Raw genomic sequence first — 23,285 nt, forward strand, 5'->3', positions numbered from 1 at the left:
ACATACCTTGGTTGCAGTTTGTCCCTGGCCCTGGTCGGGTGGTGTGGGAGGCAACCAGTCAATGTGGCTCTATCACATCGGTGTTTCTCTCTGTCTCTCTGTCCCTCTCTCTCTACACTCCCTCCCTCCAACTATATCTGATGATAAATATTCTCGGGTGAGGAATAAAAAAAAAATCTGAGCACTCTAAAAAGAAGAGTGATCAGATTAGTTGCCAGCATAGGAACTCAACTGATACATGGGGCTCCAGTCAATCACTTCTGTGGGGTTCACTTTTTCCATCACTCTTGGAGTTTCTCCCAGCCCTCTTCCACAGCCTTCTGAGTCCAAGCTGCACACGTAGGCCTTGGAATACCACCTCCCTGTTGAAGGCTTATCCTGCCAGGGATAGATCCACTTACCATATTTTCTCAAACAAAGCGATAGTTCTTAGTTGAAATGCAGAGAACCGTGGGTTTCTTGGAGGGAAAAATGGTCCACACCAGATTGTCCTTCTAAGCCCAAACCATCTGGTTAGTTTTTACCATATGTACAATGAAAAATCCTACAGAAAATGGGACTTGTTTTTTTGTTTTGTTTTGTTGCTGATCTAGATAGGGAAATGGAAAGATTCTCCAAACCCAGAGGCTTCTGCACCATCCACAAGGCAACTTATGATTACTGATTGCCAATGTTCATCTAAAAGTGCTTCAATGCGGGGGTGGCCAATTTAAACCAAATAGCAATTTAACTTTATCACAAATCAGTCGGCATTCCCGAATTTTCACTGCCTCAGAGACTACATTTTTCCTGGTGTACACAGTCAAATGGCTGCTTTGGACCATCTTTTGGACCATCTTTTGTGCAATGCAGCCACCTCACTTAGGTTTGGGAAGAAAAATCTAGGACAGAAATCAGAAAGATGTATTTTTTTTTTCATTTGGATTACAACTTGATATACACAAATTTTTGGTATCTATAGTTTCTAAATTTTAAAATTGTTACAATTGTAAATTAGTCTTCAGATTAAACCCTGAGTTGGACATGATCCTTTATCCAAGTCAGTGATGTTTATCATAAGTCTCCAAGACTAAAATATGGAATGAGGAAGGAAATCAGGCTTATGCTGTTCTGGATCAGACCCTCGGTACTGCCTTGGTTCCAGACAGGTTCCCAGGATAAAGTCCTTCTCCAGGATCTCATTGTAGGGCAGGGCAGTGAGGATAGGCAACTCCAAGAGACCTTGCTGACCATAGCGCCAGACTGTGTATGTGGTCTTGTCCTGTAGATGAATTCCAAGGTTCTATTTAATGGCCCAAATCTCATTCTTTGAAATTGAAACAAGCATTTTCATTCCGTTCCTGAAAACAATCTTGCTTCCTAGGGGATGTGGTTATATCTGTTACTGCCCTTCTGAGCACACTTGGCAATTCCCTCAAAAACACCAATCCAATATGTTCACTGCAAAGCAATTAACCAGGGAAGACACTTTGGGTAGGAAAACACTTCTGGGTTCCACTGGGACCCATGTTCGCAAATGGTGATTCTTGCGTCTGCTGTAGAAGAAAGTATATTTTAATGTTTTCTCCGTTTCTCTCTTTCCAGTTGGCCCTCACATTGGGCGTTACTGTGGACAGAAAACACCAGGTCAAATTCGTTCCTCATCGGGTATTCTATCGATGGTTTTTTATACTGACAGTGCAATAGCAAAAGAAGGCTTCTCAGCAAACTACAGTGTCCTGCAGAGTAGCTTCTCTGAAGGTCAGTGTTCATTCACATCGTGATAAAATATTCCTTGATAGTCATCCTCACACACCTGGGGCAGTGTGAAACACTAAAGAAATGTTTTGTGAATTGGATTGCCAAGTGTTTATTTCTCTCTTTTAAATGGGTTTTATGAATATCAATGGGGAGAACTTATTTGGTATGCTTTCTTAATAAAATTATAGATGAGATGATTGCTTGTATGCCTCTAAAATTATGGGGGAAAGTGGGAAGTGGCAACGTGTCTTGAAGCAATAAAATATGCGAGGCCACCTACTTGGCACCCTCAAATATGTATTGGGCTGAGGTTCCTAAAAGGACAGGCTTCAGTCATGGATGGTAAGGTTGAATCTGGGGCAGTTCATTGGCAAGGCAGTCATGCAGAATGGATGGCATGCAGTGGCTTGGTCTTTAAAAGCCCTGGTGGAAGCCATTATGTGAATGAAAATGTATTTTCATGTAGAAGAAACATGTTTTAATTTCTGTTACAACTTTGCATAAAAGAAAAAAAAGGAATACGTATTTGTATTCTATTAAATAACTCAACTGACTCAGCCCTTCCTCAGAGTTTATGTGGTCTCTAGCTCTTTTAAGGGCCCAAGGGGAAAAAACAAACTGAAGAACAATGAATAAACTGTGTTTCATCAGTTCTAGCTGTCAGGCTGTAAAGTAGGATTGGAAGAAGACGGGGTGTTTGGAGACCTCTTCTACAGATATGCTCATTCTTCTCTACTAGATCTTAACAAAAGTAAAAAGGCCAATTCAATTTCAAAAATGTATTTATACTTAACTTATTTGATTAATCAATGCATTTTTGTGCTAAAAATTTTTTTTATATTACAAATAACAAACCTAGTCTTAAAAGTATGAAACCAGTTAATGAAAACCATTTATGCTATAAAACCTTACCTATTGTGATAGAAATTCAAAAAATGTAAAAATTTTGGTTAGTTGAGATTTTCTGGATGGTTGAGAATCTTCTATTTCATCTCTAAAGCTTTTTACATTTTAGTACTTTAGATTCATATTTTCCTAAAATTGATTACTGATTTCTCAATACCATATTTCATATGAATTTCATATTTTATTTTTTCACTGAATGTATGAGACCTAATGGAATACATGGTCATCATTGTTAGCATTAATATTGTATACTATAAAACTGTTGTGCTCTTTGGGATACTGCAGTTTACCCCTGACAGACACTTTTGTGATTTAATAAAATAAATTGATGATGTTAATAATCATGACCAGGCCAGGGAACCTGGCAGTATGAGAACCAAATGACTCAGAAAGAAGTGGCCTGGGTGCCAATTGCAAGGAATCTGACAGAGAATTAAGTTCTAGTGTCCACCAAATATGTATTGTAAATGGACAGTCTTTTTCACTTTTATTAGATATTGGAGTAAATAATTCAATAGTAAAATTTTATTGAAACACAGTTTTTAATAAGTGCCCATGTGACATATCTACATATGTTCAACTTTGAAAATAAATTGGAATTTCCATCATTTCCTAATATATTCCTAATGGCATTCCTATAAACCTAGGACCAGCTGGAAAATATTTAATCACTATAAGATAGTCATGGTTTTGCTTTAAAAAATTATTGCCATGGCCTGGCTGGGTGGTTCAGCTGATTGGATTGTGTCCCTTACATCAAAAGATTGTGGGTTTGATTCCAAGTCAGGGTACATACCTAAGTTGCAGGTTAAATCCCTAGTTGTGGTGCCTACAGGAGGCAACTGATTGATGTTTATCTCTCACATCAATGTTTTTCTATCTCTCTCTCTCCCTTACTTTCTCTTAAAAAAAAAAAAAAAATCAATAGGAATATATCCTTGAGTGAGGATTAGTTAAAAAAAAAAAAAAGTATTGCTATGAACCTGAGTGTCCATCAATAGATGAATCAAAGAGAACAAGTGGTACATATATACAATGGAATATTATTCAGCCATGAAAAGAATGAAATCTTGCCATTGGTGATAAAATGGATGGACCTTGAAGGTATTATGCTAAATGAAATAAGTCAGACAGAGAAAGATTAACACTGTATGACTCCTCTTATGTGTAGGATCTATGAAACAAAATAAATGAACAACAAAACAGAAAAACTATTGCCCCAAAAGTGCATGTATTAGTGCTACGTTCCAATAAGTCTCTTGCTGTCATTTTTTGTAAAACTGTGAACAAAATATGAAATTTTTAGTGTGCCAGATTTTTTTAAAAATAGGTGTCCTATGTTTTGATGACTTTGGGACTTTTTCCCCCTTTCAGATTTCAAATGTATGGAAGCTCTGGGCATGGAATCGGGAGAGATTCATTCTGACCAAATCACAGCTTCTTCCCAGTATAGTACAAACTGGTCTTCAGAACGCTCCCGCCTGAATTACCCTGAGAACGGGTGGACTCCTGGACAAGATTCCTCCAGAGAGTGGATACAGGTATGTCACATAAGACCTAGCACATTTAGGTTGAAGAAGATTTTGGTCATATAGAAAGGTTGTTGAAAAAAGGGGTGCCTGCCAAGTGCCTTCAGATGAGAAGAGAAGACCAATGGGCACCAAGTCACTCTGTGCAATCATTATGTTGTGATGGCACACCATCAGAAAAAGCAGGCCCAGATGACATCCCTGAAAATCCATGTGTCTTCTCATACACTTACAATTCTTCACAGAGTTTGAGCACAGATGTCTCACTTTGGTAACAGTGACAGATCTGAATTGCCCCCAAAACTACACATTTTTTTAATTAATATGCTTCCTATTTCAACAGATGTTTATTTACTTATTTTTTTAATTTTTATTTTATTTTTAATTTTATTTTTGTATAGATGTTTCTCTTTTTTTTACCCCATTGACACTCTCCTCCCCATTTCCTCTGCCCCGTCCCCAGCTTTGTTGTCCATGTCCATTGTTAATGCATACATGCATGTAAGTTCTGTGCTTATCTATTCCCTCCCCCACCACCCCCTCTTCTGAGGGTTGTCAGTCTGTACCCTACTTCCATGTTTCTGGGTCTACCCTATTCATCAGACTGTTTTGTTCATTATATTCCATAAATCAGTGAGATAATGTGGTATTTGTCTTTTTCTGCTTGGCTTCTTTCACTTAGGATAATACTTTCCAGGTCCCTCCATGTCGTCTCAAAGGATGAGAGCTCTTTCTTTCTTACAGCTGCATAGTACTCCATTGTGTATATGTACCACAGCTTTTTTAAAAACTCGTCTACTGATGGACACTGGGCTGTTTCCAGATCTTAGCTATTGAAGTAGTGCTGCTATAAACATGAGGGTACATATATTCTTTCTGATTGGTGTTTCAGGTTTCTTGTGGTATATTCCTAGAAGTGGGATCACTGGGTCAAGTGGTAGTTCAATTTTTAATTTTTTGAGGTAACACCATTGTGTTTTCCATAGTGGCTGCACCAGTCTGCATTCCCAGCAGCAGTGCACTAGAGTCCCCTTTTCTCCACACACTCGCCAACACTTGTTGTTTGATGATTTGTTGATGGCGGCCATTCTGACAGGTGTGAGGTGACACCTCATTGTTGTTTTAATTTGCAACTCTCTGATAATTAGTGATGTTGAGCATTTCTTCATATGTCTCTTAGCCATTTGTATTTCCTATTTGGAGAGGTGTCTATTCAGCTCCTCTGCCCATTTTTTTTAATTGGGTTCTTTGTCTTCCTTTTGTTGAGATGTATGAGTACTCTATATATTTTGGATATTAACCCCTTATGTGATGTATCATTGGCAATGATGTTCTCCCATGCAGTGGGTTGCCTTTCCATTTTGATGGTTGTTTCTTTTGCTGTGTAGAAGCTTTTGAGTTTGATGTAGTCCCATGTGTTCATTTTCTCCTTTGTTTCTGTTGTCTTAGGTGATATATCCGTAAAAATTTTGCTGCGTATGATGTGTGAAATTTTGTTGCCTACATTTTCATATAGAATTTTTATGGATTCTTGAGTCACATTTAAGTTTTTTATCCACTTTGAGTTTATTTTTATGTATGGTGTAAGTTGATGGTTTACTTTCATTTTTTTGCATGTAGCTGTTCAATTTTTCCAATACCATTAAAGAGGCTGTCTTTACTTCACTGTATGTTCTTTCCACCTTTGTTAAATACTAATTGAGCATATTCCCTTGGGTCCATATCTGGGTTCTGTATTCTGTTTCACTGGACTCTATGCCTGTTCTTGCGCCAGTACCAGGCTGTTTTGAGTACAGTCACTTTGTAGTATAACCTGATATTGGGTATTGTGATCCCACCTACTTTGTCCTTCTTTTTCAAGATTGCTATGGCTATTCAGGGTCTTATTTGGTTCCATATGAACTTTTGAAGTGTTTGTTCTCGTTCTGTGAAATATGTCATTGGTATTTTGATGAGGAATCCATTGAATCTATAGATTGCTTTGGGTAATATGGACATTTTAATGATGTTGATTCTTCCAATCCATGAACAAGTTATGTGCTTCCACTTTTTTATATCAACTTCTATTTCTTTTTTCAATGTCCTGTACTTTTCTGCAAATAGGTCCTTTACTTCTTTGGTTAAGTTTATTCCTAGGTGTCTTAATTTTTTTGTCGCATTGGCAAATGGGATTGTTTTCTGAGTTTCTCTTTCTGTGAGTTCGTCATTGGTGTATAAGAATGCCATCAATTTCTTGACGTTAATTTTGTATCCTGCTACTTTGCCAAATTCATTTATTATGTCTAGTAGATTTTTGATGGAGTCTTTAGGGTTTTCTGTATATAATATCACGTCATCTGCAAATAATGACAGTTTCACTTCCTCCTTTCCAATTTGGATCCCTTTTATTTTTTCTTCCTGTCTGATTGCTGTGGCTACGACTTCCAGTACTATGTTAAATAAAAGTGGTGAAAGTGGGCATCCCTGTCTTGTTTTTGTTCTTAAGGGAAATGTTGTCAGTTTCTGCCCATTGAGTATGGTGTTGGCTATAGGTCTTTCATATATGGCCTTTATTATGTCAAGATATGATCCCTCTATTCCCACATTGCTGAGCATTTTTATCAGAAATGGATGCTGGATTTTGTCAAATGCTTTTTCAGCATCTATTAATAAGATCATGTGGTTTTTATTCTTTATTTTGTTTATGTGGTGTATCACATTTATTGATTTGCGAATATTGTACCAGCCTTGCGTCCCTGGGATGAATCTCACTTGGTTATGGTGAATAATTTTTTTGATGTATTGCTGGACGATTTGCTAGTATTTTGTTCAGGATTTTGGCGTCTATGTTCATCAGGGATATTGGCTTGTGGTTTTCTTTCTTCGTAGTGTCTTCTTCTGGTTTTGAAATTAGAATTATGCTGGCCTCATAAAAAGAGTTTGGAAGACTTCCTTCTTTTTGAATTTTTTGAAATAGTTTGAGGAGAATAGGTGTTAGTTCTTTTTTGAATATTTGGTAAAACTCCCCCATGAAGCCATCTGACCCTGGGCTTTTGTTTCCTGGGAGAGTCTTGATTACCTCTTCAATTTTCGTAGTTGTTATTAGTCTGTTCAAGTTTTCTATCTCTTCCCGTTCCAGTTTTGGGAGACTGTGTGTTTCTAGAAATTTGACCATTTCACTTAGATTTTCAAATTTGTTGCCATATAATTGTTTATAGTAGCTGTTAACAATCTTTTGTATTTCTGTGGTGTCAGTTGTTACTTCACCTCTTTTATTACTGATTTTGTGTATTTGGGTTCTCTCTCTTTGTTTCTTGGTGAGTCTAGCTAAGGATCCATCAATCTTGTTTATCTTTTTGAAAAACCAGCTCTTTGTTTCATTGATCCTTTGAATTGTTTTTTTGGTCTCTATGTCATTTATTTCTACTCTGCTGTTTACTATTTTCTTCCTTCTACTTGCTGTGGGGTTTTCTTTTTGATTGCTGTCTAGTTCTTTAAGTTGTGAGGTTAGACAATCAATTAGAAATTTTTCTTGTTTCTTGAGGTAGGCCTGTAATGCTATGAACTTCCCTCTCAGAACTGCTTTTCCTGCATTCCATAGATTTTGTGTTGTTGTGTGTTCATTTTCATTGGTTTCCAGGGCATTCTTAATTTCTTCCTTGATCTCCATTCATTGTTTAATAACATGCTATTTAGCCTCCATGTGTTCAAATGTGTTTGCATGTTCTTGTTGCAATTGATTTCTAGTTTCATGCTATTGTGATCTGAGAAGATGCTTGATATGATTTTAGGCTTCTTGAACTCATAGAGACTTAGTTTGTGTCCTATCATGTGGTCTATCTTTGAGAAGGTCCGATGTGCACTTGAGAGGAATATGAATTCTGCAGTTTTGGGGTGTAATTCTCTGTAGATATCTATTGAATCCATTTGGTCTAGTGCTTCATTTACAGTCTCTGTTTCCTTGCTAATTTTTTGTCTAGAGGATCTATCCAGTGGTGTCAATGGAGTGTTGAAGTCCCCTGCAATGATTGTATTGCCGTCGATTTTTCCTTTGAAGTCCTCCAGAAGATTTTTAATATATTTTGGTGCTCCTATATTGGGTGCATATATGTTTAGCAAGGTTATATTTTCCTGTTGGATAGATCCTTTCTATATTATTTAGTGGCCTTCTTTGTCTCTAGCTATGGCCTTCATTTTGAAATCTATTTTATCAGATATGAGTATTGCTACCCCAGCTTTTTTCTTTCTTTCTTTCCGTTTGCTTGGAAGATTTATTTCCATCCCTTCACTTTCAATCTATGTGAGTCTTTTGTTATGAGGTAGGTTTCTTATTAACAACATACAGATGAGTCATGCTTTCTTATCCAATCAGCTACTCTGTGTCTTTTTATTTGAGCATTCAGTCCATTTAAATTTAAGGTGATTATTGATATGTACTTATTTATTGCCATTTTTGTTTAGTTTGGTTATATTTTTCTTCCTATTTCTTCTACTAATTATAGCAGTTCTTTTAACATTTTTTGCAGTGCTGGTTTGGTGTTAATGTATTCCCTTAGCCTTTTTTTTTTGTCTGGGAGGCTCTTTATTTGACCTTCTATTTTGAATGATAACCTTGCTGGGTAGAGGAGTCTTGGATTCAGATCTTTTTTTTTTTTTTTTTTTTCATGACCTTGATTACTTCATGTATTGCCTTCTGGCCTATAGTGTTTCTTGTGAGAAGTCAGCTGATAGCCTTATGGGGGTTCCTTTGTAGGTAACCTGTTGTTTATCTCTTGCTGATTTTAGGATGCTCTCTTTGTCTTGAATTTTTGGCATTTTAATTATGTTTTTTGGTGTGGGCCTGTTTGAATTCTTCTTACTTGGGGCTCTTTGTGCTTCTTGAACTTGAATGCCTTCTTCCTTCACCAAATTAGGGAAGTTTTCTGTCACTATTTCTTTGAATATATTCTCTAACCCTTACACATTTTCTTCTTCTTCAGGGACTCCTATGATGTGAATATTATTATGTTTCCAGCTGTCTCACAGTTCTCTTAAGCTGTCTTCCTGTTTTTTAATTGTTTTTTTCCTTTTGGTTTTCTGAATGATTTATTTTTTTCTACCCTGTCTTCTAATTCACTGATCTGGTCCTCAGCTTCCTCTACTCTGTTGTTTAGACCTTCCAATATGTTCTTTATTTCTTATATGTCATTCTTCATTTCTTCTTGGTGGTTTTTAATTTCTAATTGGTTGATTTTCAACATCTCTGTGTCCTTACTCATGCTCTTGAGAGCTTCATCAAGATCATGACTCTGAATTCTAGCTCTGTTAACTTGCCTAACTGCTCCACATTTATCTCATCTTCAGTAGAGGTCTCTTGTTCTTTCATTTGGCTTTTGTTTCTGTGTTTCACCATTTTGGCTATCACAGTGGGTTTTGGATCCTGCCAAATTTCCCTGTGGGTGTTGGTGTTCTGCTGTTTGTCGCTCTCTCTCCTAGATTTGGATGAGCAAGGGAAGACCCACGTTAAACACCACTGTCAAGTCTTACTTTCCTGAGCAGAGTTGCCAGCCTAGGCATGGTTCAATTATCCTCTAGCTTTTTGCGTGGAGGTTATCAGTAGCAATTACTTGAAGAGTTCTGGGTTGTCAGTTGAATGAAAAACTCCCTCAGTTGTTCAGTGTAAGAAGATTTTCTGAGGGTGTGGCAGATGCTGGTTGTTAGTTAGCCTCAATTTGCATTTCAATCGCCCACCTGAGTGGGGTTGAATCTCCGAGGAGGGGCCTCTGCCTCTCCTCAGAGCCCTGGGAAGGAGCAAGATAACCACTGTCCTGTGTGGCTGCAACTCAGCAAAAGCTCTAGCCCCTCCAAATCCTGAGTGTCCCCACACAGTTCCAGTCCAGTCCACTCTCCCTCTGCCAGAGCCCAAGGTGAGTGGCTGTGGCTATTTTAGTTTCTGTCCCAGCTCTGTGCTGTGGAGCCGCTTGGGAGTGTAACCCTAAGGTGCTGCTCACAGTTAAGGCCGCTGCTGTGTGTGGGCTCCCAGCCCCACTCTTGCGCCTTTGCAATGCTACCAGGATTGAGTCAGTGTCCCTGGTTATATGATCCTCACGAGCTGCTTTTCTGTTGCTTTTTCCCGTCGATTTGCCTGTGTTTTAGTTGTAATTCCAGTTTGTACTGAGAGATGGTCTGTGTAACTTCCATTTACTCTGCTGCCATTTTGGAATCATCTCAACAGAAGGTTATGTCCTTCATGAAATGTATTACTTGTAAAGTCCATGAAATAGTTGTTTTCAAGTACAAGGTTTTTTACTTACTTGTTCAGGTAGAAGAAAGTAAGAAACAGATTGAGGTTTACTTTTCCACATAGGTTAATATAGCACAAGTGGTTTATTTGATGGCACTGTGGATTATGTTTACACATACATATACAAAATCTACATATTCATATTCTTGTTAGTGAAATTGTTTCTACTTTCCTCACTTTTCTCTGGCATTCCCTTCTCTGCCATAACCCTTATATTCCCCACAGACCCTCCTCCCCTCACCAATACCTTCTCCTCTCACTCATCTCTGGACTTGATCCTAACACTACTCCCAGTCTTCAACTTGCCCAACCTTGATTCTGGATACTCCCACCCACAGCTTCATGTTCACACTCTTGACTTTTTCACTCATTGTCAAATGAAACACACATTTCTGGCTGATTGCGCTAAACTATGGGCAAATTATACAAAGTGATTTGCTGAAGGATCCAGGCTTCCTTTTGAAGAGAGTAAGCAGAGCCTGTCTTACATTTATTGCTAGATATATAAAAATGACTAATCCCCAGAGAGAGTTTCTAAGTAAGAAAAAAACCAAGATGATTAATCCCCTACTCTCCACATATAATGTTGCTTCAGTCTTTTGACAACAAAATACCAGATTTTGTTTTACTTTGGAAAGGTCAATATTATTTTAACATACACTTAAAGTGAAATGGCCTATTACAGGAGACTTAACTTGTGCTAACCTCTAAATGATAATGCTGAGAAATATCTAGAGGGTGAGAAAAGATGAGACTTTAACATTGGGACTGCTGAATCCAGCTCTAGATTAAGTCAGAAATGAAACAAATTTGCCTATGGCAAAACAGCTCTTGGTAACTTGTTTTTCCACATCCCCAAACCAACAAGCAACCATGTGATTGACACACGTGCCTCCAGAGGAAAGCATACATTTTGCAGTGCAAGCATGTTTGCATGGTAATGTAGTCCTATTCTTGGTCATGAGGAGAGTGCTCAGTAACTTGGGGGCAGTGTCTTGCAGGAGGCCTGAAATCGCAGCTGCAGCGACTCCTCGGTGCAAGGCAGGTCAGCAGAAACATGGAGACAAAATGGGCTCTCACAAAGCATTTTTCAGCAGAACAGGATTTACATCATTCTCAGGAGTTAGACACAATTTGAGATTTCCCCAGAAGAAAAAAGTATCTCAAATGTTCCAACTCTTCCTACCAAAGCATGACCAGGAGAAGCAAAGTAACCAAAACAACAAGGTTTATTTTTTCCTTGTGCTACTTTCCATCTCTCGTCAGCTGAGCGGATGTTCCACATATTCTCACATGAGGACCCACTGGGGTTGGGGGGTGGGAGCAGTCATCTCAAATGCTGCCTGTCACCAAGGTGGAGAAAGAAAGAGTATGGTAGGGCATGCTTGCTCTTAAGTTCTCTCGAAAAGAGTGCCTCCACCCACATTTTATTGCCAAAGCACATCCCACAGTCTCACTAACCATCTGAGAGGCAGCAATTCGACATGTGCTAACAGGAAGAGAGCTAGAAATTGTTGACAATTGTGCCATTCATAGAATAGTTACCATTTATTGAGTGCTTACTATGCAGCCTGACCTCTCTGAATACTTGACATATTTTGATTTTAATCCTCCAAGCAGTCCTGTGGAAGAGGTACAATTATCCTCATTTTAAAAATGAGGACATTGAAGTTCAGAAAAATTAGTAAATGCCCTAGGTCACAGTTAGTGACGGAGTTTGGAAGCAGGGTCTGTGGGACCCAGCACCTGCTTCTTAACATGCTAGTGCACTGCATCTTGATCTTCATTACCATCCCTAGACATCCAAGTGGGTCTGGTGAGGCATCACTCACCTCCCGCAATACTTACCTCCCGCTGAGAAGGTTCACACTGAGATGACTTGGGTGCGAACTGCTTCTGAGCTTGGGATGCAGGGCCCTTGCTCCTCCCCCCAGCCCTCTAGAAGATGAATGTCAGAGAAACTTAGTGTTTGCTCACCTTGAGGTAAAATGAACTTTTTCTCCTTTGGGAGAACAAAATGGGAGCTTAGTAGGCTCATTTACATGCTTGTTGTGTCTGTATACATGGTGGGAACGCCTAACATCCACCCAACTCCCAATTATGAATAATTTCATGTGTTTCCAGCTTTTCAGAAACTACTTGGAAATGATTAGCTCCTCGTTTTTATTGGCTAGATGCTTTATAAATCGCCCAAGTACAGCATAATTGGACAAAGGGAAAGAGGCACACACCCCATCACATCAGTATTCAGATGGTATTTGTTTTGTTTTTCAGCATTTTCACATTTTGCATCAAATATACCCCACAAACATGTTGCTGTAGCAACAAGGACAAACACTTGCATGTGTTAAATTAATAAGGCAATATTGGAAGCTGACTTTCCTTCAAGACAGGAACAGTTTTTGGTTCCCATTGTTTTCTCTAGGAAATAACTGAGTGACACTCAAACACAATGCACCATTAGTGGTTGATAGGAACGTTCACAATAGTGCTTCCTGTGAGATCTGTTGTCTGCCAGAAAGCTTAAAAACAAGAGGTGGTTAGTGAGAAGGAGCACGAAGGGAAGTCTTAACTTGGAGGTCTGCACATGGTCACATCCTGCTCAAAAGGCCACTTCATATCCTGAGCAACTAAAATCACTTGATTGTCAGTAGCAGAATTAATCACACTGTGAAATTTGCCTATTTTTTCCCTAAGTATTCTATTCTGTCTTGTGTCCTAGAACCGCTTATCTCATTGCTAATTTAATCTTCTCTGTTTTGTTTCTGGTTAAACAATCAAGGATTCAAAGTGGAGACTCGGGGTATCAGTGGTGCTATTAAAAAACCTTAATTTTCAAGCACATCATTAGAGCCCAAGCCATTAACCTTATTGAAACTGAGTTTTGTTTTCTTCTCTATAAAATTAAGGTAATGTATGTATGTGGCCTACTCCACTCAAGCTCTGGCAGTCTAAGATACTATGAATCTCAGAGAAATGTAGTCTCTGATTTTTTTTTTTTTCTTTTTTTTCTTTATCTCTGCAAACTAAGTGCATAGCAAACCTGTCTGTTCAGGAGATATGTTCTCATAGAGCATAAGTATAGCCACTCACACACAAAGCAAAATTTAATTTGGTAATTATTTCAATGTTTTATTAATGATAGTGTCCACCACACTGTAAACAGATTTATTCTTCTAGCTTTAATTAAAACTCTTGGGAGAGTTTTCCTCGAAACCACTGTGATCTTTCCCTGATTAAAATGCCAGGAGACAAGAAGGGAAAAAGGCAATGGGATGGGATATGAGCTTTGTTAACCCAAAGAAATAAAAATGGCACCAAGGACTAACTGATTTTCACACCCTCCAGTGACTTTAGACATAGAATTACTTGACAGACCAATTTAAGCTGCCTTCTACTTTTCCGCAAATTTGAGGGCATTGTATTTTGTGGGGAAAAAATTTATATTGGACTATTTATGCTTTCACTTATTCCAAAAGAGCAGAAAGCAATTGGCTTTTAAGCCACATCTAGCTTTGTTTGATAAGCCAGCCCCATTATGAATTAATCACACAGAAGGAGGAGCCCTCCAAGATGACAGTCTGTAGCTGTCAGAACCCATCAGCCCCTGAAGCAAGGCGCCCACACTTCTCTCTCCACTGTGTGTTCTAGTGCAGATGTTCATGCTGAGGTATGAGGAGAAGAAAAGTTCCAGAAGACAGGTGCTAATGCTAACTTTGTCAGGAAGCTTGTTTCCATGTTTTCCTTTTGCCTCATATGTATTTCTCTTGCATAATATTTCCACATTTTCCAACTGAAGGACCTCTGAAAGCAGACACCAGTAACAAAAGGCCTTCGTGTGATAAGGAGGTAGGCTGAGCTGAATCAAAACACACCCACAACAACACATACACATTCACTAGAGTGTCAAAGAGGGGAGGTGCCCTCATTAAAGGTCAGCATGTAAAATGGTCAAATCTGAGGCCTTTAGATTGCTTGGTGGATTTTCAAATTAATTGTAAAACATGTTCTAATAAATAAACCTGATTGTTTATAACACTTTTCCTTTTCAAATGCACCTTAGCATACACATCCAGTTTTCGTCTTAGAATGAAAATAAAGTAGACAAGAGACTTTTATTTGCATCCTCATGAGGCCCAGAGAGGTTAAACAATTCAAAGAATCCCAACTCGGTGAAAAGATGCCACTTATGGGAACAACCAGTCTTATGCAGTTGAAGTGGACGTCCTTCTGCAGACCTGGGAGGGGAGTCAGTAGGCACCGAGGCATCTGACAGCAGACAGCGCCCGGTGAACCTCCCCTTGTGGTCAGCCTGACACAAGCCCAAGGCACAGCTGGCATTAGCATAGCTCTTTAGTCATTTGAATTGAGATTTTGACACAACACCTCATGTTGTGTCCAGTGAAGTAAACTGTGCAGATACTCTCATGCCAGTTATACAAAGAAAATCGACAAAGCCAGGTGAAGTGTTTGGGTCTCACAGGTAACAGAGGTGACTGTCACTCAAAAAGCCAGGTCCCTAACCCGCAGCCCCAGGGTCTTTCCTTTAGCCCAGGACATCCTTTGAGGTTGACTACTCACAGGCTCCCCCAACATCCATCTGAGTTGTTGCTACCAACAACTTCTAAAGTGGCTCAACCATGATTCAGAAATGATTTCTCAGTTATGACTTTAAAAGATAATTTAAAGGCATTGGTTTGATTTCAGGAACTAAATAAAAAGCGGCCAACTGGACGTCCTTTAAGTGCCAAATGGAATGAAACAATTCATGAATTCTTGGAAATATTCCCTCTGACACACAGTATTATTACATGTTTTTAGCAAATTTTAGATCGAAGAACTGAATGCTACTTATTCAATTGGAAGAATTTATTTCAAACCCTTGTTTTTATCTTTAAAGTGAGTTGTCTCCTAAAATTGAAAGAAAAAACTGAAGTAATTTATCTTAAAACTTTAGGATGTCATTTATTTTAATGTTTCTTATATAATTTTCTTTTCTTATAAACCTTATGGTTACATTTTTCATTCTCTTATATTAATGTGTTGAGTGTGGAACAGGTATCTCCTATGAAGCAGTTTTTTATTTTTCATACAAGTTCTACTTTCCAGCAAGTTTATAATCTGTAATGCTGTATTCAAAATTGGTTCCACCTGCTAAACTAACCAATCCAGAACATATATTTATTTTATGTTATTTATTTTTTTATCTTTATTGTTGAATGTATTACAGATGTTCCTCATTTTTCCCCCATTGACCATCTCCTCCCCACTCCCGTCCCCCTCCTGCCTTTCCCCACACTGTTGCCTGTGTCCATTGCTTTTGCATATATGCATATAAGTTCTTTGGTTTATTCCCCCCCCCCCCCCCAGCCACCCTTCCCTTTGAGTTCTGTCAGTCTAACAACCAATTTGTACTTCTTAATCCCTTCACCTCTTTCACCCAGTCCCCCATCCCCCCTCCCATCGGGCAACCAACAAAATGTTCTCTGTATCTATGAGAATGTTTCTGTTCTGCTTGTTCATTTTGTTTGTAGATTCCATTGTCGATAGCTATGTATTCATTGCCATTTTGTTTGTTCATATTTTTTATCTTTTTCTTCAAGAAGACACTTCAACATTTCATATAATAACGGTTTGGTGGTGATGAACTCCTTTAGCTTTTCCTTGTCTGGGAAAGTCTTTATATGGCCATCGATTCTAAATGACAGCTTTGCAGAATAATCTTGGTTGTAGGTTCTTGCTTTTCATCATTCTGAATATTTCTTGCCAATCCCTTCTGGCCTGCAAAGTTTCTTTCGAAAAATCAGCTGACAGCTTTATGGGAACTCCCTTGTAGTAACTAATTGCTTTTCTCTTGCTGCTTTTAAGATTCTCTCTTTGTCTTGAACCTTTTGCATTTTGATGATGATGTGTCTTGGTGTGGGACTTTGGGATTCATCTTGTTTGGGACTCTCTGTGCTTCCTGGACTTGTATGTCTGTTTCCTTCACCAAATTAGGGAAGTTTTCTCCCATTATTGTTTCAAATAGGTTTTTGATTTCTTGTTCTCGCTCTTATCCTTCCGGCACCCCAAGGTGCGAATGTTGGCACGCTTGAAGTTGTCCCAGAGGCTCCTTACACTATCCTCATTTTTTGGGATTCTTTTTTCTTTTTACTGTTCTGATTGGGTGTTTTTTTGCTTCCTTATATTCCCAATCGATGATTTGCTTCTTGGCTTTACCTATTCTACTATTGAATCTGTGTAAATTATTCTTTATTTCAGTTAGTGCCTCCTTCACTTCTGACTGTGCATCCTTCATTTATGACTGGTCCTTTTTATGCTCTTGAGGCCCTCACTAAGTTCACTGAGGTTCTCACTAAGTTCATTGAGCATCCTTATAAGCAGTGTTTTGAACTCAGCATCTGTTAGGTTGCTTATCTCCATTTTGCTTAGTTCTTTCCCTGGGGTTTTGTTCTGTTCTTTCATCTGGCACCTGTTTCTTTGTCTCCTCATTTTGGCTGCCTCCCTGTGTTTGTTTCTATGTATTACTTAATGAGAGGTGTGGGGCTAGCTGAGGCCAGATGCTGCTTGTTTAAAAGAATTTAGGAAAACCTGAAGCAGGATCCAAGACAGGCCAATCCTATAATTAACCAACTGGCACCAGCTTGGGTGGGCCTGAAAGTTGGGTGGGGCAGGGCCGCAGGGAATCACCAGGATGGGGCAACCAGTATGAGCCAGGTTGCTGGAGTCCCAGATATGGCTTCTGTCTGCCGCCCCAGGGAAGGGCTCACCAAAGGAACAAAAGCCTCTGAGGGCATGTTTGTCCTGGAGAAAGCCCCCTCTCCAGCCCTTGCTCCAATGCCAAACAGCTCAGCTCTTCCCTGTATGTCTCTGGTGCCCCTAGAGCTGCCTCCCCTTCGAACTTAGAGGGAGCATGTCCAAGTAAATTCGTGCATGGGCCCTTTAAGAGGAGCTGCCTGGGGCTCCAACTGCCTCAGGCTCCCTGAGCCTCAGTTCCTGCTGGTTTTTTCAGCCAGAAGTGATGGGGACTTCTCTTCCTGGCACTGGAACCCTGAGTGGGGTGCATGGGGTGGGACAGGGACCCCTCAGTCCTCAGGGAGGACCTTCCCAGCCAAGGTATCCTTCTAATTTTTTTCCACCACATGTGTGTGTGGGACCAGCCTATCATGTCTCCGCCCCTCCTACCAGTCTCAATCCAGCTGCTTCTTTAATTTCATAGTTGTAGGACTTCATTCAGCTTGATGTCAGGTGGTTTTGAATGATGGTTGTTCTATAGTCTAGTTGTAACTTGAATGTGGTTGTGGGAGGACGCGATACCGCATTTACCTTCACTGCCATCTTGCCCGGAAGTCCCAGAACATATATTGAGCCAGGTTATCCTGATTATAAATCTCTGTGTTTATAAACCAGAGTTCGTGCATTATCTCATTCCTAGCATTAGTAAATTGCTGAAATTGCAATAAAATGATACTTTATTAATGTGTAACTAGAGAACTGACAAAAATAGCTCACTGGCTTACCTAAATTTGTAATGATACATGTAAAATATAATATTAGGAGGGAGGAATTTGGGACCCTGGATGAAAAAGGTAAAAGATGGATGAAAGAAACAAAAGAAAACAAAAAACAACCTCATGGACAGACAACAGTATGGTGATTACCACAGGAAAAAGATGTGAGGGGATATAGAAGAGGCTAAAGGGGGATAAATGATGATGAAAAGAGCCTTGATTGGGAGTGGTGCACATACAATATAATCTACAGATGATGTATTATAGAATTATACACCTGAAACCTATATAATTATTAAAAATATATAATGTTGACAAATTTAGGGACAATACATCTATTCAATTGAACATTTATTTCCTAAGTGTTCTGTGTGTGTGTGTGTGTGTATGTGTGTGTGTGTGTGTGTGTGTTCCCATGTGGGCTTATTGCAACTAATACTAACATGCTATTTTAGCTAAAACATTGACCTGGAAGAGAGATGATCTTTAAAAAAATTCTCCTAGGTGAACTTTTGGTTCTTTTGCCCTATTCTGCACTGACTTCTACTTCCTGCATACAGTGAATGCTTTACCTCCTACCCTTTCTCCACTACAGGTTTCTTTTATATGACTGGTTTTCCAACTGGGAAGTCCATGTTCCCAATGTTACTGTCTGGGGAATTTACCTAGTACTTTCTTTGGTACCTTTGGTTTTCATATTATAGGAAGTGATTCAAAGGAAATATATATAGGAATAGATTAAATTCAGAGGCGTTCTTTTAAAGAAGGATATGATTTTGGGAAAACAATGCACGTGTGACATAATTATTTAAACATTTATAACTGGTTGTTTTCTCATATAGAAAACACCATGACAATTTTAACTATTTTGGTCAAGTTGACGACTTAATTCAATTTTGTAAATCAGTCAAATGATTTTAATAATTAATACTTTATGTCAAAGAAAATGTATGACATTTAAAGAAATTTCTTAAATTTTTACAATGAAGCATCACTGGAAAGACGATATTAAAATAACCACATTTTAGGAAGAATTACACTTAAAAATAAATTAATTTGCATAGCATGCACATTCCATTTTGCTTATAGTTTGGGTTTCTTCATGTTTTATGCCAGTGTCTATTTCTAGCCTACATTCATAGTTATATTCTGGCGTAATTTTTTTTCTAGGATATCTCAGTTTTAAGTATAAGACTAAAAGCAGATGCAAACATTGTTTTGTGTAAATTCCTTCTTTTGCATGTGTTCAGAGGTTAAGTGATGTGTAAGGTCACATAGGGAGTTAATGACAGAACTTGACTAGTATCTTAGTGTCCTTTCCCCTACTTCTTTGCTACTATTTAATTTCAACTGCAAATGGATTTGGATCTTTTTAGAAGATGATATCCTGAAGACCAAGCAAGCACATTTAAACTTCAGCATAGTTCTATTTAGTTGCTTACTGAAAATTATATTAAATTGAACAGTCACTGCAGAAGCTTTACCTTAAACAAATGATTGGACTATGTCTGAAGCAATGTTTCTCAGCCTGGACAATACTGACATCTGATACTTTGGAGTATAATTATTTGTTGGGGGCCTGTCCTGTGCATTGTACTGTATATAGTATCATCTCTGATCTCTACCCACTAGGAGCCAGTCACACACACACACACACACACACACACACACACACACACACACATCTCCATCATGACAACCAAAAACTTCTTCAGACATTGCCAAATCTCCTATTGAGGGTAAAATAGCACCTCCCTAACCAAGGAAAACAAGGGGTATAGGAGATGCCCCAAATCCTAATCAAGTCATTTTTTTTAAATAGTTTAGTCAGCATTTGGAAAGAAAAAGTAACTGGCTGTTTGGCTGCTTTTTGTCCCTTTTCAACCACTTATCAAAGATATTATTTGAATAGAACCATAGTTCTTTTGTTTTCTAAAAATACAGATTCAATTGTTTACCTTATGCAGGAAAAATAGCCTCATAAACTGCTTTGCTTATTTATCTTAAAGTTTACTATTTTTAGCCTTTAAAAGTGAACTGTTTTTAGCTAAATAAATACAGATGTTATTTTAGAATACTGCACACTTGGGTCTCAGAATGCACTGATAAGGATAGGGTTAAGAAAAGGAAACACAAGGACAAAAGTCACAAGTCATCGTGGACAGGATTTAGGAAAAATAAGACTGAAATGAGCTCTTCCACACCTGGACATTGCGTGTCACTGGCCTTTGTATATTTTAGTTTTTTTAAAGTATGCAAATCAAAGTTGTTGGTTTTTTTTTAACTTGAAGTATAATGAAGAGTAAGGAACTGTGTTTGAAAAGCCTGTCTATTGCTTATTAACTTATCTTTTCATGGGAAAAATACAATTAAGTGCGCAATTTTGTAATCTAAACAACAACACATTAACAACTATCAATTACCAACCAGTCTCATATCCATGGACCAATAAAAAGGCAAGGTTGATGGTTTCACATCTGTTTTGGGTGAAAAGCTGTTCCTGTCTGTGGTATTTAAAATTTAAAGAACTTCTGTTATTGTACAGTTGGGAATCCTCGGGGAGTAAAATGTTAATGAAATCCATAACATGCACAGATTTTATGATAGCAGTTTTAAGAAATTCCTTTGGTGAGGTTTGTTGCTTTCTGTCCCGGTGGTAATAATTGTACCTTTACAGAGAGCATTAATGTTCACATTTAGGAGCAATGGCTATGTTTATGCAGCGTGTAATGTAACACAAACTCCTAAGCTTTAAATAACTTTTGTATTGTAATTTGAAAGCCCCAGAGCAAAAAAATTCATGTTCTACAGACTTGGTAGAACCTGCAGTTTGAAACTTTTCTAGCATATCCATCACAACTTCTCCCAAGATGAAAAGGGTGCACCCTGGCCCAGGCCGGTTTGGCTCAGCGGTTAGAGCGTCTGCCTGCGGTCCGGAGAGACCCGGGTTCGGTTCCCGCTAAGGGCGCGTACCTCGGTTGCAGTTTGTCCTCGGCTCTGGTTGGTCGTGCGGGTGGCAGCCACTCGATGTGTCCCTTTCACGTCGATGTTTTTTTCTCTCTCTCTCTCTCTCTTCCTCTCTCTCCCTCCCACTCTATCTGTACAAAAAATGGAAAAATGTCCTCAGGTGAGGATGAAAAAAAAAAGAAAAGAAAAGGGTGCACCCTGGAAATTCCAGAACCCAAATATGCTTTGGTGTCCCATGCCCTCATATATTTCTCATTTAATACACCATTTAAAAACTCCACATCAAAATACAATTTTGGATGCTGACCTGAAACACACACACACACACACACACACACACACAAACACACACACACACACAAACACACACACACACACACACACACACACACACACACACACACATTTCCTTTCCCCACCTCAACCTTAGCCTTTAAATTTCATTCCATTCCCTATTCAGATTGAGGAAAGTAGATTAAATTATAAATGCTCTGCAAATTCCAATAGTAATAAAATGCATTATGCTTTTATATTTCCAACTATTGAGCAGAGTAAGCACTTGAGACTAATTATACATGTTTTGAGTCAGAGTAATCACATATGTACTTGTGCAAGTGACTTGTGCAGTTTTTTCCAGTTCTCACCTCAAGCGGTTAAAATGCACTTACGGCATTCTTCTAATTGCTTTCCTACAGAAGAATGAAGTTTTAATTTTAGCAGAAAAGTAAATCAGCTCTTTCATTCTTTTAGCAAGCCTGAAAGAGCTATAGAGAGAATTCCTCGGGGGATGGGTGATTGGCCCAGACAGTTCTGAAGTCCGTTCAAGCATTTAAGATTTTGTGATTCTATTAAAAATGAATTTATTCTATCAGCTGGTGCCCTGGGCTCGCCTACACAAAAATATAAATTTATGGAACATAGCTGGAATTCATTTTAACTACTACTGATAATCATGTGAGGCACATGTAGTAAAAAAAAAAAAATTAATTAAAAAGATTTTCTTAGATCAAGTAATTGTTTAGGTCGGCTTCACCACATGAAGCTTATCTGAGGATTTTACACAAAAGCTTCACTGGTGGGCCTGTTTCCCTTGGTGCCTTTGTGCTGGTGACTGGGAATTGCAGCCCACAAGGGGAGATAAGGTGAGGCCTAGACCATTCATCTTTCATGTCTCTCCAGTCTTTGAAGGAAATACCTATAAGGCATGGGCATACCCACGTTACAGATTTCACGCTTTCAAATCCTGCCATCACCTGCTCTTTTTTCTTTCTTTAAGAAAACAAATACCATGTTGAATTCTGAGCATGTTTTAGGTCATAATATTAATTCAGAAAATGAGGGGGGAGCAGCCCCAGGGACCCAGCTGTATGAAGGGAGTCAGCACAGTTGTCTTCTACTTTCGAAGACTAGATATGTTTATTTAGGACTAAATCTGATACAGCTAGAGTTCATCTCAGAAAAGAAAGACCAAGATCAAGATCCAGGAGGAGGCACAGGCTAATGTCTATATAGGTCCAAGAAACTTGACAGAGCCTTCAGCTTGAGGATCTGGAAATGAAATATAAACTTTTCAGAGGGAAATATGGTAAAGAAAAGGTATTAACAAATAATGTGAAATACTGTAGAAAATGTTTTTGATATTTCAAGAGGTACACAGAGCTCACGTGGAGAAAAGAACTTTTGTTTAAGTTCTCAATTAAAAAAAAATGAACATACAAGATGCAGAATTTTACTGACTAGTTTTTATAAACACTGTTTTAAAAATCCAGCTGTTTATTGTGACTGTCTATCAGCAATATTCTATAGCACATACATTATACTATGTCTGTAGCTTTAACTTATGTTTCTAAATAATATTGTGTTTATTTATAAGGATGTTGTTATTTAATCAGAAAGCTTCAATATCTAGAGAGCAAGAATTCATTATTTTAGCAACCATTTACCATGTAAAGAAATATCAGATAATGCATTTGTTCATTTAACATGACAATTCCTCTAAATCAAACACTAATAAATAAATGAATTTTATTTATTGTGACAAATATGGAAAGCATCTTACATGATCCCTTATCTGGACATTTCTGTGCCTTTGAGGGTGGAGGACAAAAAGGAAAGGAGGCAGGAATAGGTAATTTGGGGTTTCAACCTATATATGCTGGAATTCATCTCTGATTATGAACTTCTAAAATACAATAATTTAGTTCCCTTAGTCTAAGAACTTTGCTATTTTCCAGAGTTTATGTGAACATCTATTTATCTGTTTATCTAGATTTAGAATATTAATGAGTTTTATATAAAATTCATCTCAATTAAAATATTTTTATCAAAAGTAATTAAAAAAGATTAAGAATCAATTCATTCCATTTCTTT

At 38.3% G+C, this 23,285-nt stretch overlaps 1 protein-coding gene across 4 annotated transcripts in view; it reads left to right on the forward strand.

Moving 5' to 3' along the window:
* The window catches only part of NRP1 (neuropilin 1), a 156,687-nt gene that overhangs the window by 70,403 nt on the left and 62,999 nt on the right, over positions 1-23,285 (forward strand). For all 4 annotated transcript variants that reach the window (XM_036247225.1, XM_036247242.1, XM_036247219.1 and 1 more), the window contains exons 5-6: positions 1,585-1,740; positions 4,021-4,187. In XM_036247225.1, the coding sequence (XP_036103118.1) occupies positions 1,585-1,740; positions 4,021-4,187 (323 nt within the window). The remainder of the gene's footprint in view (positions 1-1,584; positions 1,741-4,020; positions 4,188-23,285) is intronic.

Source organism: Molossus molossus, unplaced genomic scaffold (genome assembly GCF_014108415.1).
Source record: "Molossus molossus isolate mMolMol1 unplaced genomic scaffold, mMolMol1.p scaffold_m16_p_1, whole genome shotgun sequence".
NCBI lineage: Eukaryota > Metazoa > Chordata > Mammalia > Chiroptera > Molossidae > Molossus > Molossus molossus.